Raw genomic sequence first — 16,402 nt, forward strand, 5'->3', positions numbered from 1 at the left:
GCAGCACCCATTTACTTCAGAGAGAAGAATGGACATCGAAGATACTCCATATGGAGTTTATCTTCACCTTGGCAAAAATAGCCATTTGGACAAGAAAATGTTCTTGCCTGGACTGCTTGATCAACTCGACATACAAGATCCATAAAAAGGTGACCACTGAACTTTGCTTGATAAAATGGTTCTTCAGGTACCTGCTTCACAGAGGAAACTGCCAGACATTCTACAGGACACTAAAAAAAGTGACTGAGAGACTCTAAGCCTGTGGGCTGAAGATAGATGCCCCAACTTTACAAGAGAATTTTGGATGACTGTCTAGGCTGCTAGCTGTCTCTGTCTACCCTGCAAGATGCCTGAAATTTGCTTGCATCCTTCTCCCATTTCTCATGTAGTATTACATCCTTATGAAGTCTTTGATTTAGTTAAAGCTAGATAGTTACAATTTTCCTTAGTTATGATACAGATAAGTTAGATATAAAACCTTAGACTCACAAATATAAGATAGATAGGATATTTTCTTTAATTTTGTCAAATAAACTATAATTAGACTCAATATTATAACTGTAATACTTGTTTGGTAGTGGTTTTGTTATGGGTAATTTTACTATGTGAAAGTTAAAACCTTACTTTTTGGAAAAAGAAAAAAGAAAAGGGGAAGCACTGTGAATATCACTCTGGATAAATAAAACACTGATTGGCCAGTGGCCAGGCAGCAAGTATAGGTGGGACAAGGAGAGAGGAGAATTCTGGGAAGTGGAAGGCTGAGTTGGGGAAAAATGCCAGCCACCACCATGACAAGCAGCATGTGAAGACACCGGTAAGCCACGAGCCACGTGGCAAGGTATAGATTTATAGAAATGGGTTAATTTAAGATACAAGAACAGTTAGCAAGAAGCCTGCCACAGCCATACAGTTTGTAAATAATATAAGTGTCTGTGTGTTTATTTTATAAGTGGGCTGTGGGACTTCATGGACTTGGTGGGACCCAGAAAGACATCTCCAGCTACAGGATACTTCAGTTCCAGTTGATGGAACTGCTTGGGACAGATCAGGAGGAGTGGCCGTGTGGGAGGAGGTGTGTCACCGGGGCTGGGCATGGAGGTTTTAAGAGACTCCCACTATTCCCAGTGACTGTGACAATTGCTTGTGGGTTGAGATGTGAGCTCTCAGCTGTTCCTGCCACCACACCTTTCCTCTAACATCATGGATTCAAACTCTCTGAAATCTGAGGCCCAAATTAAACTTTCTTTTATAAGTTGTCAGGTTCACAGTGTCTTCTCACAGCCCTAGAAAAGTAATTAAGCCAGGTGTGTGACACAAGCCTTTAATCCCTGGACTTGGGATGCACAGGCAGGTAGGTCTGTTGTGGAATATTATTTTTTAGCTATATAGAGATATGTTACATTTGTTTATGTTGTATTTTTTAATTATGTAGAGATGTGCTGCTGTTTCTGTAGCAAGAGTTTCTGCAGAACTCTGCAGCTGCTTTGATTCTGGAGTGTTAGCATCAGCTTTGATCTGCCTTTTGTGACTGCTTCCTTTTGTGTAGGGTACCTTAGGCTTGAGGTATGTAAATCTTACTGTGTGTTTCCTAAAGGTTCAAAGCCTATGCAAAAGTTGGTTGTAGGAGGAAAACTGAGATGTCCTGAGACTGAGAAATGCTTTGCTGTTTGTGTCTTTGGACAGCCTTAGAGAAGAGGTTTTGGTGTATGGAAATTGACTTGCTAAAGATGTAAATTGTATAGCTATAAAAATCCTTTTTGCTTTATCGTATAGAATTCTTTTAGCTATCCTGGGTCTTTTGCTTTTCCATATGAAGTTGAGTATTTTTCTTTCTAAGTTTGTGAAGAATTGTGTTGGGATTTTGATGAGGATTGCATTGAATCGGTAGATTGCTTTTGGTAGGATTGCCATTTTTACTATGTTAATCCTACCTATCCCATGAGCATGGGAGATCCTTCCATTTTCTGATATCTTCTTCAATTTCTTTCTTTAGAGATTTAAAAAAAAAGTTCTTATCAAAAAGGTCCTATAGATGTAACCAACCGTTTTATTAAATAAGAAACACAGAAATAATGCAAAAGAGAAAGCCGAGAGGTCAGAGCTCAGAGCCAAAATCTCACCCTTCCGCCTGCGGTGTCCCAGCTTCCCGAATGAGGGCCCCTTTTCCTGTCTGTTAGTCTATTTAAAGAGACAGAACAAGCCACAGCTATCTCACCTCACCAGTTCCTCAGCTGGTCCTGTTTCCTCAGACTGGAAGCTTCTGTGTCCTCATCCCAATAGCTCTCAGCTGAACTGTGTTGCTCCAAAGCCTGAAAGCTTAACCAGCCAAATGCTTCTAGTTTCTGGTCCTCACGCCTTATATATCTTTTTGCTTTCTACCACCACTCCCTGGGATTAAAGGCTGGCTTTCTGGGATAAAAGGCGTGTGCCACCACCGCCACACTTTTGCTATGGCTCTAATAGCTCTGACCCCCGGACAACTTTATTTATTAACATACAATCAAAATCACATTTCAGTATAATTAGATTACCACCACAAGGTCCTTCACTTATTTAGTTAGTGTTATCCCAAGGTATTTTATATTATTTGTGGCTATTGTAAAGGGTGATGTTTATCTGACTTCTTTCTCAGCCCTTTATCATTTGTGTATAGGAGGGCTACTGATTTTTTTGAGTTGATCTTGTATCCTGCCACTTTACTGAAGGAGTTTATCAGCTGTAGGAGTTCCTTGGTAGAGTTTTTGATCATCCTGAGTGAGGTAACCCAAACCCAGAAAGACAGTCATGGTATGTACTCACTCATAAGTGGATTCTAGATATAAAATAAAGAACAATCAGACCACAACCCATAGAACCATGGAGGCTATATATATAGCATGAAGGTCCCTAGGATGACTGTGGCTTATAATAAATTTCGGATTTACTCAATTATTGAAAAAAAATAGACAAATGAATGGAAACACATGAACTATGAACCAAAGGCTGAGGAGCCACAGCTGGATCAGGCCCTCTGAATAGGTGAGACAGTTGCTTGGTTTGATCTGTTTGGGAGGTAACTAGGCAGTGGGACCGAGTCTTGTGCTCATTGCATGAGTTGGCCATTTGAAACCTGGAGCTTATGTAGTGACACTTGGCTCAGTCTGGAAGGAGGGGACTGGACCTGCCTGGACTGAGTCTACCAGGTTGATGGCAGTCCTCAGGGGAGGCTTTGCACTGGAGGAAGTGGGAATGGGGGGTAGGCAGGAGGGAAGGGGAGGGGGTGGGAGGGGGGAGAATAGGGGAACCCGTGGCTGAATGTAGAACTGAATGGTATTGTAAAATAAAATAAAATAATGGGTTTTATGTGTAAAAAAATAAATCCTTTTTGCAAAGCTACAGTTGGTCAGTTGGCCAGAGGCTGACTCCCCTGTGGCCATGAAGGCTAAAATTCATCCTAGAGTGACCATATTTTCCACGGACCCACATGAACTGAACACAGCACAACACATGTCTCACCTTGCCTTCCTAAGGAACCTGATTCGTCTAATAAAAAGCTGAACAGCTAATGGCTAGGCAGAGGAAGGATGGGCGGGGCTGGGGGCGGAGAGAAAAGAGAAGAGGAAGAAAAGAAGGGGGAGAAGGACAGGATGGGCCAGCCAGACAACCACCCAGTTACCCAGCCAGCCACAGAGGAAGCAGAAAAGTAAGACACACTAAAGGAAGGAAAGAATGGTAAAAAGCCCCTAGGAAAAACATAGATGAAGAGAAACAGGTCCACTTGACTTGGAAAAGCTGGCTAGAGATAAGTTTAAGCTAAGGCCAGGCATTCATAACTAATAGTAAGTCTCTCTGTCATGATTTGGGAGCTGGTTGGTGGTCTGAAAGAAAGCCTGCTTTATGTCTCTGTGAGTTCAAGGCCAGCCTGGTCTTTAAAAAAAAAAAAAAAAAAAAAAAAAAAAAAAGACAAGAAAACACCAGGAGAGACCCCCAGGCCAGACTCACTCAGTTCTCTCCTCAACCTTCCTCTTCCTCCTTTTGAAGAGAAGAAGGATTCCCTGGATCTTCTAGAAGAAAAGTCACTTCTGGGAGTCCAATGGCAAATATGCGTGTTGGGGAAGCAGTGGAGAGATGCTTCTCTTTAAAGCAGAGGCGCTGGCCTGCAAGCACCACACAGACTCCCACAGAGACCAGGCTCCTGTGTTCACCTGCAGGGGGCAGCTCGCACTGCCAAGCCTGATGCTCAGGAATCTCATCTGTAAATTGAGATTTTTTTTCCTCTTCACTCAGGATCGTGTCTTCACAGCCTGGTGCTTACACTCAGACTCCAAGTGTTTCTCCCCAGATGATCATCTGTGGCTCCAGGTGGTTGTGTTTTACATGGATCTTCAGTCCATAGTCCGGAGATTGTCTGTGTGGACCTGGTCTTTGTCTCAGCACAGTAGACCCCCTTCTCCACTGGGAAGAGACCCCCGTGGAGACCAAGTACAGCACCGCACTGAACCCTGTCTACACGCCATGGTTCCCTGTGTCCACACACTGCCATGGTACAGTTGCTTTAGTGAATAAATCACAGTGAGAAAGGAACTGTAACTAATAATGAAGCAGAATAATGATGATGGTGCTGTAGAAGTTACATAACCTGTGACCTCTCATTCTCTCTGTGACCTTCACTCACACTTTATGAGCTGATGAGAAGAAGGAGATGAATGTCACAGGCCTGTGGAGCCCTGGGTCTCATAACAGCTGGCTCCTGAGTTCCTCAGGCCTGTGCAGTGTGCACACTGGGCAGAGGTAATTCTCATGGCAGAGGTACACACTGGGGACTTGAGGTTTCATCCCTGTTCTGTAGTGTGGAAAAAAATAAATTTATAAATTTTTTGTTTCTGTGGATGTTGACTTGATGTCTTCAAATCCCAGCCACACATAACTGAAGTAGAAAGTGAAAGCAGAGGAGAGTGGGATTCCAGCACGGAGAGTCACAGATAACACAGGGTCAAAAGTGCTTGACCAGAGCTGTGAAAACTCCAGTCACCTCCCGATGCAGGTGTCCACGGCAGCCCCACGCCCTCACCAGGACTCCGACAGCACCTGTTTCCGTGAACATTCATTTTAAGTGCTGTGTGTATTTCATCTGGAAACTTCGTGCTCTTAGGTTTCATCCTGACTAATCCGAGGAGCAGCTGACCTTAGGCAGCTCAGAGACACTATGACACACAGCGCTCCGTCCCGCAGCACAGGGTTCAGCAAAGTCTCAGTCCCCAGGCGGTGAGGTCTGGGGTGGAAGCCCAGGGCTGGGGATCCCCAGGTGCCCAGTTTCACTTCTCCAGCTCCTGACCTGTGTCGGGTCCTTCTTCCCGGACACTGATGACAAGTGTCCTGTTCGTACTCACATTGGGTGCCGAGATCCCGGAGAACCAATCAGCGTCGCCGCGGTCACGGGTTATAAAGTCCACGCAGCCCGGGGAACTCAGACGCCCCAGATCCGAGATGGGGGCGATGGCTCCGCGCACGCTGCTCCTGCTGCTGGCGGCCGCCCTGGCCCCGACCCGGACCCGCGCGGGTGAGTGCAGGGACGGGAGGGAAACGACTCTGCGGGGAGGGCGGGGGCGGCCCCGGGGAAGCCGCGTCCCCGCGTCGCCCATCCAGACCCTCCCGCCCTTCTCCACCGCGTCCCGAGCCCCGCGCCCCGCTCCCCTCCCGGCCCGCGCACCCGCCCGGGGTCCCGGGAGGAGGGTCAGGGTCTCACCGCGCGCCGCCCCCAGGCTCGCACTCCATGCGGTATTTCTACACCATCGAGTCCCGGCCCGGCCTCGGGGAGCCCCGGTACACAGAAGTCGGCTACGTGGACGACACGCAGCTCGAACGCTTCGACAGCGACGCGGAGACTCCGAGATATGAGCCGCGGGCGCCGTGGGTGGAGCGGGAGCCGGAGTATTGGGAGGAGAACACACGGAGAGCCAAGAACGTCGAGCAGATTTTCCGAGGGAACCTGAGGACCCTGCTCGGCTACTACAACCAGAGCGAGGGCGGTGAGTGACCGCAGGTCGGAGGTCACGACCCCGCCTCGTCCCTACGTCAGGGCCGGAGTCGCCCCGGGTCCCGGGTCCGAGGTTCGGGAGGAGTCGGGGACCGGGACCCGGTTTCCCTTTCGGTTCAGGGGAGTCCGCGGGTGGGCGGGGCCGCGGGGCGGGGCTGACCTCTGTTGGGCGGAGCTGACCGCGGGGTCCCTGCAGGCTCTCACACCATCCAGAGGATGTATGGCTGTGAAGTGGGATCGGACGGGAGCCTCCTCCGCGGGTACCATCAGTTCGCCTACGACGGCCGCGATTACCTCGCCCTGAACGACGACCTGACGACGTGGACGGCGGCGGACACGGCGGCGCAGATCACCCGGCGCAAGTGGGAGCAGGGTGGTGCTGCAGAGATACGGAGGGCCTACCTGGAGGGCGAGTGCGTGGAGTCGCTGCGCAGATACCTGGAGATCTGGAAGGACGCACTGCAGCGCACAGGTGCAGGGCCGCGGGCAGCTCCTCCCTCTGCCCTCGGGCTGGGCTCAGTCCAGAGGAAGAAGAAACCCCTCAGCTGGGGTCATGCCCCTGTCTCAGGGCAGACAGTGACCCTGGGTCTCCTGATCCAGCATGGCAGGGACCTAACTGATCCCCAGGCTCAGCCTTCTCCCTGGACAGCTGCAAATCTGTCTCAGAGGAGGGAGAGGAGATCCCGACCTAACCACAGTGGCTCCTGCAGTCTGCAGCCGCTGTCAGCCATGGCCTCTCCAGGCCGGGGTCTCTGCCCACACCAGGGTCTGTGGAAACTGAATCCTGTCATCTGAGTGTGTCAGCCTTACACGCCAGGACAGAAACTGTAGGCTGGTTCCACAGTTTCTAGAACCTTCCAAAGATACATTCTCCCAGATTCCTGTGGGTGAGGTTTGCATCCCTCACACCCCAATTACGTCTGTTCCCAGAATGTTCACGTGAGCACTTATGGGGTGCCCTGATGAATACTAAATTGTGGGACCTTTTTCTTTTTTCTCTTCCTTCCTTCCTTCCTTCCTTTTTTTTTTTTTTTAAGTTGTCATTTTGCTTTTAGTCAGTTTTTTTTTTTCCCCCTCACTGGGGTGATACTGTGTCTCCCCCTGCCTCGTGTTATCATCTGTTTCAGTCTCCACAGGAGCCGGGGGTGGGGGGTGGGGCGGACACAACTCTGCTAATCTGTATAATTAGACAAGTCAGGGTTTCCTTTACACTAGAAAGGCTCCTGTGAGCTTAGACTGTTTTCTGCCATATGAACATCCAGAGCCCTCCTGCTCTCCCTCAGTCCCAACAAGTCACAGTGTTGCTCAGTGGATTAGGAATTGAACTTCCTCAGAGACAGGGTCTTCTGCAGCTCCAGGACAGGAGTGACAGGGATGATCCACACACCCCTGTGAGCACCGCTGTGTCCCAGGGAGTGCTGCCCTGGGCTCCACAGCACACTTCCAGGGGTCCTGGTGACAATACCTTGTGTCTTGTCCCCCAGAGGCAGGGCTTGGGGAGTCATTTTCTCTGGCTGAGTGTCAGAGGTTCACCACATTTCTGCTGCACACTTTGGTGATGACTGTTCACTTGGACAGACAGTTATGCTGGTCAGCAAGAAGGCCACAGTGGTTGTGCCTCAAAGGTGGAAGCAGGAGTTGGTGGCACCCTTCATGTAGGCCTTGTACTTGATTTCTTATTTTGATATGAATTTAATCACATCCATAAATTAATTATTTTCCTTTCCTTCTTCTGTTCTTTTACTACCTAACTAATGCTATAGAACATCACATAAGGAAGACCATGCTGACCTGCTGGCTCACGTGGATTCACTCTTAGCTACTGAGTCCCCCCAGGAAAATGTGCAGCTCTGTGATGAGGGGACCAGCTCTCCCTGAGGTCACTAGTGTGATGACAGAATTGTCCAAACAGACACAGTTTAGTGTCAGCATTGGTTTAACTTTGTCTTTGCAGATTTCAGTTTATCTTGTTAATTGTAGGATTTCTTAAATCTTCCACACAGATCCCCCAAAGGCACATGTGACCCATCACCCCACACTGAAAGGAGATGGCACCCTGAGGTGCTGGGCCCTGGGCTTCTACCCTGCTGAGATTTCCATAACCTGGCAGAGGGATGGGGAGGAACAGACTCAGGACATGGAGCTGGTGGAGACCAGACCTTCTGGGGATGGAACCTTCCAGAAGTGGGCAGCTGTGGTGGTGCCTTCTGGGGAGGAGCAGAGATACACATGTCATGTGCACCATGAGGGGCTGAAACAACCCCTCACCCTGAGATGGGGTAAGGAGGGTGTGGGTGCAGAGCTGGGGTCATGGAAAGCTGGAGCCCTCTGAAGACCCTGAAAAGGATCAGGGCTGAGAGCTGACGTCATGACCCCCGACTTCCCTCCTGTCCTTCCCTTCCAGAGCCTCCTCAGTCCACTGTTCCCATCATGGCAAACATTGCTGGTGTAGCTGTGATCATTGGAGCTCTGGGGGCTGTTGTGTGGTGTTGGAGGAGAAACACAGGTAGGAAAGGGCAGGTCTGGTTCTCTCTCAGCCCCTTTTAGAAGTGTGCTCTGCCTCACTAATGGGAAACATCCACACCCCTCATTGCTCCTGTCTCTGACCTGGGTCTGCTGTCAGTTCTGGAAACTTCCTAGGGTCGGGGTCTTCCCTGGTCTCTCACAGCTTTTCTCCTCACAGGTGGAAAAGGAGGGAACTATACTCCAGCTTCAGGTAAGTGTGGGGAGCGGGATTGTCCATGAGGCCCTTGGGGTGAAGCTGGTTATTTGGGGAGCTCTGCCAACCCATAATACCTCCTCCAGTGAAGTCTTCTAGAGGCCATGTTTTCACCTTCCCATGACTATATATAATTTCAACCTAGGCAGGGACAGTGCCCAGAGCTCTGATGTGTCTCTCCCAGGCTGTGAAGGTGACACTCTGGGGACTGATTTGGGGAGGGGAAGTGGACATGATTGGGTTGCAGTAACTCCCAAAACCCCCTTTGAGTGAGTGGTGGGTTTTGGGATGTTGTCTTCACAGTGATTGTTCATTGACTCTTGTTTGTAGCGTGAAGACAGCTGCCTGTCCAGACAGAGTGACAAAGATGTGCTCAGGTCTCTCCTGTGACATCCTGAGCCCCTCAGTTCACTCTCAGCAACAGTGTCTGATGTTCCCTGTGATCCTGTGGGCTCAATATGAAGAACTGGGGAGCCACACACCCCCTGCACACCAGGACCCTGTCACTGCACTGCCTGTGTTCCCTTCCACAGCCAACCTTCCTGGTCCAGCAGACAGGAGGGGACATCTCCATCCTGTCACCTCCATGCTGCCCTGAGCTGCAGCCCCCGACTCCCCACTGAAAATAAGAATCTGAATGTGAACTTGATGTTCACGTCCTTGATCTGACAGGTGGATTGGCAGGTAAATTAAAGGATTGAAATACTTAGATCTTGGGGAGGAAATAAATGGCCGCATGGAGAACCTTCCAGAATCTGTGATCTTTGTGCCATGTCTATCTGGTGGACAAGATGAGGCTGTGGGAGCTGAGTGTGAACAGGACTGTGCCCAGGTGGAGCTCAGTACATTGTTGGCTGTGACATGGTCACTCCTCAGCTCTGTCACCTCCTGGCTCTGTTCTCTTCATCACTTGAACCACATGCTGAGAGTCTGTGATCACAGGGACACTGGTATGACAGAGCCTTGTCCTGTCCCCAGGATTGTGAGCAGCCAGGGCTGCTGTGACTGGTCAGCCTGGGCTCTGACCTGGCCACGGCTCTTCACCCCGTCTTCTCTGTTTATTTCTTGTCTTTTTAGTTTGTAGGAGGACTAGGCCTGTTCTTGTTCCTGTGAGTGGTCCCTGCCTCCTTATCCCTTGGGGTCCCTGAGTGACAGCATTAAGAGGTGTTTGTCCATCATTGTCTCATCAAGGCCCAGCTAAGGCCCTGACTCAGGAGACTGTGGGCTGAGAAGATGAACTTCAGTCTCCTGAGCTTCTGCCTCCTTCCAGGCCCCTCTCTGGAGATTCTCTCCTTCCCCATCTTTCAGAATCTAACCCAGGTTGTAGGATGGGCAGAGAGGAGGGATCCACAGGGTCTCATCTCAGTCTGTCCTGTTGGAGCTGGGTTCTGCCCAAGGTCCCCTCTCCCTCCCTGACTCTGGGAATCCTGGTGCTGCCCCCAGTGGTGACTCAGGGATTTTCAGGCTGAGTCTATTGTAGAAATAAGTTTATTTAAAAGAAATGCTTGCCTTCTTGTGGGTGGGAGTCAGGGTTGGGAGGAGGAGGAGGAGGCAGGGTGGGTGGGCAGAGGGAAAAGGGGGATCTTTGACTGGTGTTAAAATGAATGACAAAAGATTTTAATAATCAAAGAAAATAAAAGACATATTCCAGGGACTGCAGAGATGGCTGAGGAGTTGAGATCACTTGCTGCTCCTGCAGAGGACCTGCCTTCAGATCCCAACACCCCCATCATGGCTCACACCATCCATATCTCCTGTTCCATGGCTTCCAGTGCCCCTGTGGACACCAGATAGGCACATGGTACAAACACATACAGCTAAGAAAAACACTAATAGACATAAAATTAATGAACCTTTTATAAAATAGATTGTGGGAACACCAGAGATGGAAATTACTTCACCCCTGCTCCGGTTCCAGCCCCTGCAGTTTTCTCTTCTACCTTTGTGACCTTGAGTCAGGAGCTCCAGGAACCTTAGCTGAGATGTTTGAAGACTAAGAAGGTGACAATCTATCACGATGCTGCCATCTTTGTCTTGTGAGGGATGATGTCTTTCAGTGCCTGGGATGCAGCAGACATTCATACTCAATAAATGTTTGATGAATGAATACAAAATAAATAAGATTATGAATCAAAGACAGAAAGGCAGGTGGAGAGGGAGGGAGGGCTTTGCTGAGGGGAAGCTCAGGTGACTCTGACCTCAGTGTGAGGGGACCTGGTGCTGCACTCCACACACCAGCATGTGGCCTGAGGTTGTATTAATCAAGGGAACTTCTGTAGAAGAGGGAGGTGAGGGTGTGAATTTTCCTCTAGACTGAAACATCCCTGCTGGAGACAGGAGGAGCTGATGAGGCTCAGGAAACACAAGAAGCTACAGGTTCACGGAGCTGACACATTGTAGCGCTTCCCTCTCAGGGTTAAACCAGTTCCTGAGGGAGAGGAGACTGTTGAGTGGAGCTGCTAGGAGCTGTGCAGGGGACTGCAGTGATGCAGCTGGGTGAGTGACATGCACACTGGGGTGGGCAGTTCAATGGTTATCCCCTGACTCACCCAGGTTCCTGTGAGTGACCAGTGAGCTCAGGGTTCACCAAGCTGACCCTGGATGGATGTTTTCCTTGGTCAGCTGTCACTGTCTCCATCTGGGGTGGAGGAAATCCACTCCTCAAGCAGGGGACACAGCAGTGGCCATTGTGATCAGCCCCCAGTGTCTGTTCCAGATGTGAGATGAAGTCCTGTTTCTAAGACACACTGGGAAGGGATACAGAGTTCCTGGTTTCCTGGAGCAAGTGCTGTGGTGGGAAGATGCCTGCGACATAGTGTAATGGAATCAACAAAAACAGGTTGTCTCAGGAGGTGGAGCGTGGAAGGGAAGGTGTCCACAGTGCAGGGGAGATGAACAGAGCAAAGAGATACTGTTTTTCAAGATTTACTATTTTTTTAGCGTGGCATGCTGGCTCATACTTTATTCCTAGCATTTTCATAGCAGAGGAAGAGGAAGAACAGAGTCAGGAGTCGTCAGCCAGACACAGAGGAAGCAAGATAAGAAGGTCTTACTGAGAAAAGGTACCAAAGGTGAATCTCTGTGAGGTCAAGTCTAGCGTGTTCTACATAGTGACATCGTCTCAAAAATTATTTTTCTAATTATGTATTTGTGTTAATTACTTTTCTGTTGCTATTATAAAACACATGACTGTAGCTGGAGTTTTCTCTCTGGGTCCCGCCAAGTCCCAGCAGTCCCTTAGCCCACTTATAAAATAAACATACAGACGCTTTCATTATTTTAAACTGCTTGGCCATTAGCTCAGGCCTGTCATTGTGTAGCTCTTGCTCTTATATTTAGCCCTTTTCTGTTAATCTGTACTTTGCCACGTGGCTCATGGCTTACTGGTACCTTACATCTTTGTTGTCCTGGCGGCAGCTGTAGGCAGTCTTTCCCTCTGGCTTCCTATTCCCTAAATTCTCTCTGTTAGTCCCCCCCATACTTCCTGTCTGGCTATTGGCCAATCAGTGTTTTATTTATACAGAGCGATATCCACAACACTTGACCAAAGCAATATTTAGAAGAGTTTGTTTGGGCTACAGCTTCAATGGATAAGATTGCATCACAGCAGGGAAGCAGGGTAAGATCGGCTGGCATGGTGGGGGAGCAGGAAGCTGAGAGCTCACACCTTCAGTGGCAAACAGGAAGCAGAGAGACCAAAATGGAGGCAGGTTTTTTTTTGACTCTCACAGCCCTCCCCCAGTAGTATACTTCCTCCGGCAAAACCACACCTCTTAAACCACCACCTACCCAAATAGCACCACCAACTTGGGAACAAAGTTCAACTACCCAACACTATGGGGACATTTCTCATGAAATCCACCACAATGGATGTGTGGCATTTGCATGGGTGTGGTCAGGTGAGTGCTGGGTTCCTGGAGGTCAGAAGAGGGTGCCAGAACCCCTGGGTGTGGGTGCTGAGAACTGAACTTGGTTCTGGGTAGGAGCAGAAGGTGCCCTCAGTGTTTCAGCCTTCCCCAAGGATGCTGTTTAAACAGGTGTTCAGTGTGGTGTCATTCAGAGGGTGACATCTGAGGAAAGTTTTGAAGATCGTAAAAATAAATCAGTCTTTGATTTATTCCTTTCCAATTTGTATCCCCTAGATCTCCTTCAGTTGTCTGATTTCTCTAGTTAGAATGCCCAGTCCAAAGTGAATAGTTATGGAGAGAGCACACAGCCCTGTCTTGTTCCTGATTTTAGTGGAATTGCTTTGAGTTTCTCTCCATTTAATTTGATGTTGGCTGTAGGTTTGTTGTAAATTGCCTTGATTATGCTTAGGCAGGTCCCTTGTATCCCTGATCTCTCCAAAACTTTTTTGATGAAGGAGTGTTGGATTTTGCCAAAGGCTTTTTTCAGCACATAAAGAGATAATCATGTGTTTTTTCTTGTAGTTTTTTGTTTATTTAATAATAATAATAATAATAATAATAATAATAATAATGTTGTTATTTTTTGTTTATTAAGACAAGGTTTCTCTGTGTAACAGCCCTGGCTGTCCTGGAACTCACTCTGTAGACCAGGCTGGCCTCAAACTCACAGAGATTCACCTGCCTTTGCCTTCTCAGTGATGGAATTAAAGGCACCAAAGGCTGCCTTAGTTTGTTTATTTTCAAGTATTTTGTTGAGTATTTTTGCATCTATGTTCATAAGGGAAATTGGGCTATAATTCACTTTCCGTGTTGAATTTTTGTGTGGTTTGTGTAGCAGGGTGACTGTGGCCTTATAAATTGAATTTTTCAATGTTCTTTCTGTTTCTATTTTGTGGAATAATTTTAGGAGTATTGGAGGTAATTCTTCTTTGTATATCTAGTAGAATTCTGGGCTAAAAATGTCTGGTCCTGGACTTTTTTGTTGGGAGACTTTTAATGACTGCTTCTATTTCTTTAGGGATTATAGGACTATTTTAAGTTATTTGTCTAATCTTGATTTAACTTTGGCAAGTGATATTTATCAAGAAAATTGTCCATTTTTTTTTTTTTTAGATTTTCCAATTTTGGGGAGTACAGGTTTTTAAAGTATGACCTAATGCTGTGGAATAATCCTTTCCTACACTATGAATATGTATTACTCTCACTGGTTAATAGAAAGCCCACAGCCCAGTAGCTGGGCAGGAAGTTAGGTGAGAAAGCCAAACTAAGAATGCTGGGAAGAAGAAGAGCAGAGTCTGGAGTCGCCAGCCAGATACAGGGGAAGCAAGATGAGGTCTTACTGAGAAAAGGTACCAAGCCACAAGGCTAAATAGATAAGAATTATGGGATAATTTAAGTGCAAGAGCTAGTTAGTAATAAGCCTGAGCTACTGGCCAAGCATTTACAATTTAAAGATTTATTTATTTATTATGTATACAGTGTTCTGCCTGCATGTATGTCTGCAGGCCAGAAGAGAGTGCCAGATCTCATTACAGATGGTTGTGAGCCACCATGTGGTTGCTGGGAATTGAACTCAAGACCTCAGGAAGATCAGTCAGTGCTCTTTACCTCTGAGCCTTTTCTCCAGCCCACATTTATAATTTATATTACACCTCTGAGTCAATTATTTGGGAGTGGCTGGTATGGCAGAAACTTCTGTCTACAACCTAATGATTCTTACATTTCCTTGGATTCTGTTGTTATATGCCCTTTTTATTTCTCATTTTGCTAATTTGGATATTCTGTTTCTTTTACTTAGATTGGATAAGGGTTTGTCTATCTTGTTAACTTTCTCAAAGAACTAACTCTTCGTTTCATTGATTCTTTGTATTGTTCTTTTTGTTTCTATTTTATAGATATCAGTCCTTGGTTTGATTATTTCTTGCAAGCTACTCCTCTTGGGTGTTTTTGCTTATTTTTGTTTTAGAGCTTTCATGTGTGCTGTTAAGTTGCTAGTATGAGATCTCTCCAATCATTTTATGAAGGCACTTAGTGCTATGAACATCCTCTTAGCACCACTTTCATTGTGTCCCATAAGTTTGAGTATGTTGTATCCTAATTTTCATTGAATTCTAGAAAGTCTTTCATTTCATTTCTTTATTTCTGCCTTGTCCCAAGATTCATTCAGTAGAGAGCTGTTCAATTTCCTTGCATGTGTAGACTTTCTGTTGTTTCTGTTGTTGAATTCTAGCTTTTACTAGTGGTGGTCTGAAAGGATCCAGGTGGTTATTTCATTTTTCTTGTATCTCTTAAGACTTCCTTTGGGTCAGAGTATGTGATCAATTTTGGAGAAATTGGTGCTGAGAAGAAGGTATATCCTTTTGTGTTTGGTTAGAATGTTCTATACATGTCTAATAGATTCATTGGTTTATAATGTCTGTTAGCTCCAATACTTCTCTGTTTAGTGTTTGTCTGGTTGATCTGTCCATTGTTGAGAGTGGGGTCTACGAAGTCTCCCACTATCAATGTGTGAGGGTCAATGTATGGTTTATGCTTTAGTGAAGTTTCTTTCACAAATGTGTGTGCCCTTGAGTCCATGGCATAGATGATAAGAATTGAAACATCATCTTGTTGGATTTTTTCCTTTGATGAATATGAAGTGCCCTTCCACAACTTTTTTGTTTAATTTTGGTTGAAGTCTATTTTGTTAGATATTTGAGTGACTATACCAGCTAGCTTCTTGGATCCATTTTCTTGGAATATCTTTTTCCAACCCATTACTCTGATGGAATGCCTATCTTTAGCATTGAGGCATGCCTCTTATATGCAACAGAAGGATGGATCCTGTTTTTGCATCCATTCTGTTAGTCTGTGTCTTTTAATTGGGGAATTGAATCCATTTATGTTGAGAGATGTCAATGGCCAATAATTGTTAATCCCTGTTATTTTGTTGTTGTTGTTGTTGTTGGTGGTGGTGGTGGTGGTGGTGGTGGTGGTAGTGTGTGTGTGTGTGTGTGTGTGTGTGTGTGTGTGTGTGTGTGTGTGTGTACTTCCCTTCATTGGTTTTGCTGCTGTGAAATAATTTATTTCCTGTGTTTTCATGTGTGTAATTAACCCCCATGGGTTGGAGTTTTTCTTCTTGCACCTCCTATAAGGGTGGATTTGTAGATATATTTTGTTTAAAATTGATTTTTGTCATGAAATATCTTGCTTTCTCCATGTATGGTCATTGAAAGTTTTGCTGGGTGTAGTAGACTGGGCATCTGTGGTCTCTTAGACTCTGCAGCACATCTGCCCAGGCCCTTCTGGCTGTTAGAGTCTCAACTGAGAAGTCAGGTGGAATTCAGATTGGTCTGTATTTATATGTTACTTGTTCTTTTTCCCTTACAGCTTTTAATTTTCTTTGTATGTGTGTTTGGTGTTTTGATTATTATGTGGCAGGGGACTTTCTTCTGATCCAATCTATTTGTATCTTTATAGGCATCTCCTTCTTTAGGTTAGGAAAACTTTCTTCTACTGTTTTGTTGGAAATATTTTCTGGGCTTTTGAACTGGATTTTTACCCCTCTTCTATTCCTATTTTCCTTAGGTTTGGTCTTTCACAGTGTCCCAGATTTCCTGCATGTTTTGGGTCAGGGATGTTTTAGATTGAACATTTTCTTTGACCCATGTGTCTGCCTCTTCTACTGTATCTTCCATGCCTGGGATTCTCTCCTCCACCCCGTGCATTCTGTTGGTAAAACTTGCATCTGTAGTTTTGTTCACTTGCCCAGATTTTCCA

The 16,402-nt window shown here is 46.7% G+C and overlaps 1 protein-coding gene across 5 annotated transcripts in view; it reads left to right on the top strand.

Moving 5' to 3' along the window:
* Positions 1-5,411: 5,411 nt before the first annotated feature.
* The window catches only part of LOC102905475 (H-2 class I histocompatibility antigen, Q10 alpha chain-like), a 159,160-nt gene continuing 148,169 nt past the window's right edge, over positions 5,412-16,402 (top strand). Inside the window, exons 1-8 of one of the 5 annotated variants that reach the window (XM_076557307.1) lie at positions 5,412-5,539; positions 5,742-6,008; positions 6,213-6,488; positions 8,020-8,295; positions 8,421-8,522; positions 8,700-8,732; positions 8,881-8,928; positions 9,066-9,489. In XM_076557307.1, coding sequence (XP_076413422.1) covers positions 5,467-5,539; positions 5,742-6,008; positions 6,213-6,488; positions 8,020-8,295; positions 8,421-8,522; positions 8,700-8,732; positions 8,881-8,928; positions 9,066-9,070 — 1,080 coding nt within the window. In that variant the 5' untranslated portion in view covers positions 5,412-5,466 and the 3' untranslated portion in view covers positions 9,071-9,489. Of the gene's footprint in view, positions 5,540-5,741; positions 6,009-6,212; positions 6,489-8,019; positions 8,296-8,420; positions 8,523-8,699; positions 8,733-8,880; positions 8,929-9,065; positions 9,490-16,402 lie in introns of those variants that run through there. The other 4 variants (XM_076557308.1, XM_076557310.1, XM_076557309.1 and 1 more) reach the window with 4 other exon arrangements.

This window comes from Peromyscus maniculatus, chromosome 21, assembly GCF_049852395.1.
Source record: "Peromyscus maniculatus bairdii isolate BWxNUB_F1_BW_parent chromosome 21, HU_Pman_BW_mat_3.1, whole genome shotgun sequence".
In the NCBI taxonomy this organism is placed as follows: Eukaryota; Metazoa; Chordata; class Mammalia; order Rodentia; family Cricetidae; genus Peromyscus; species Peromyscus maniculatus.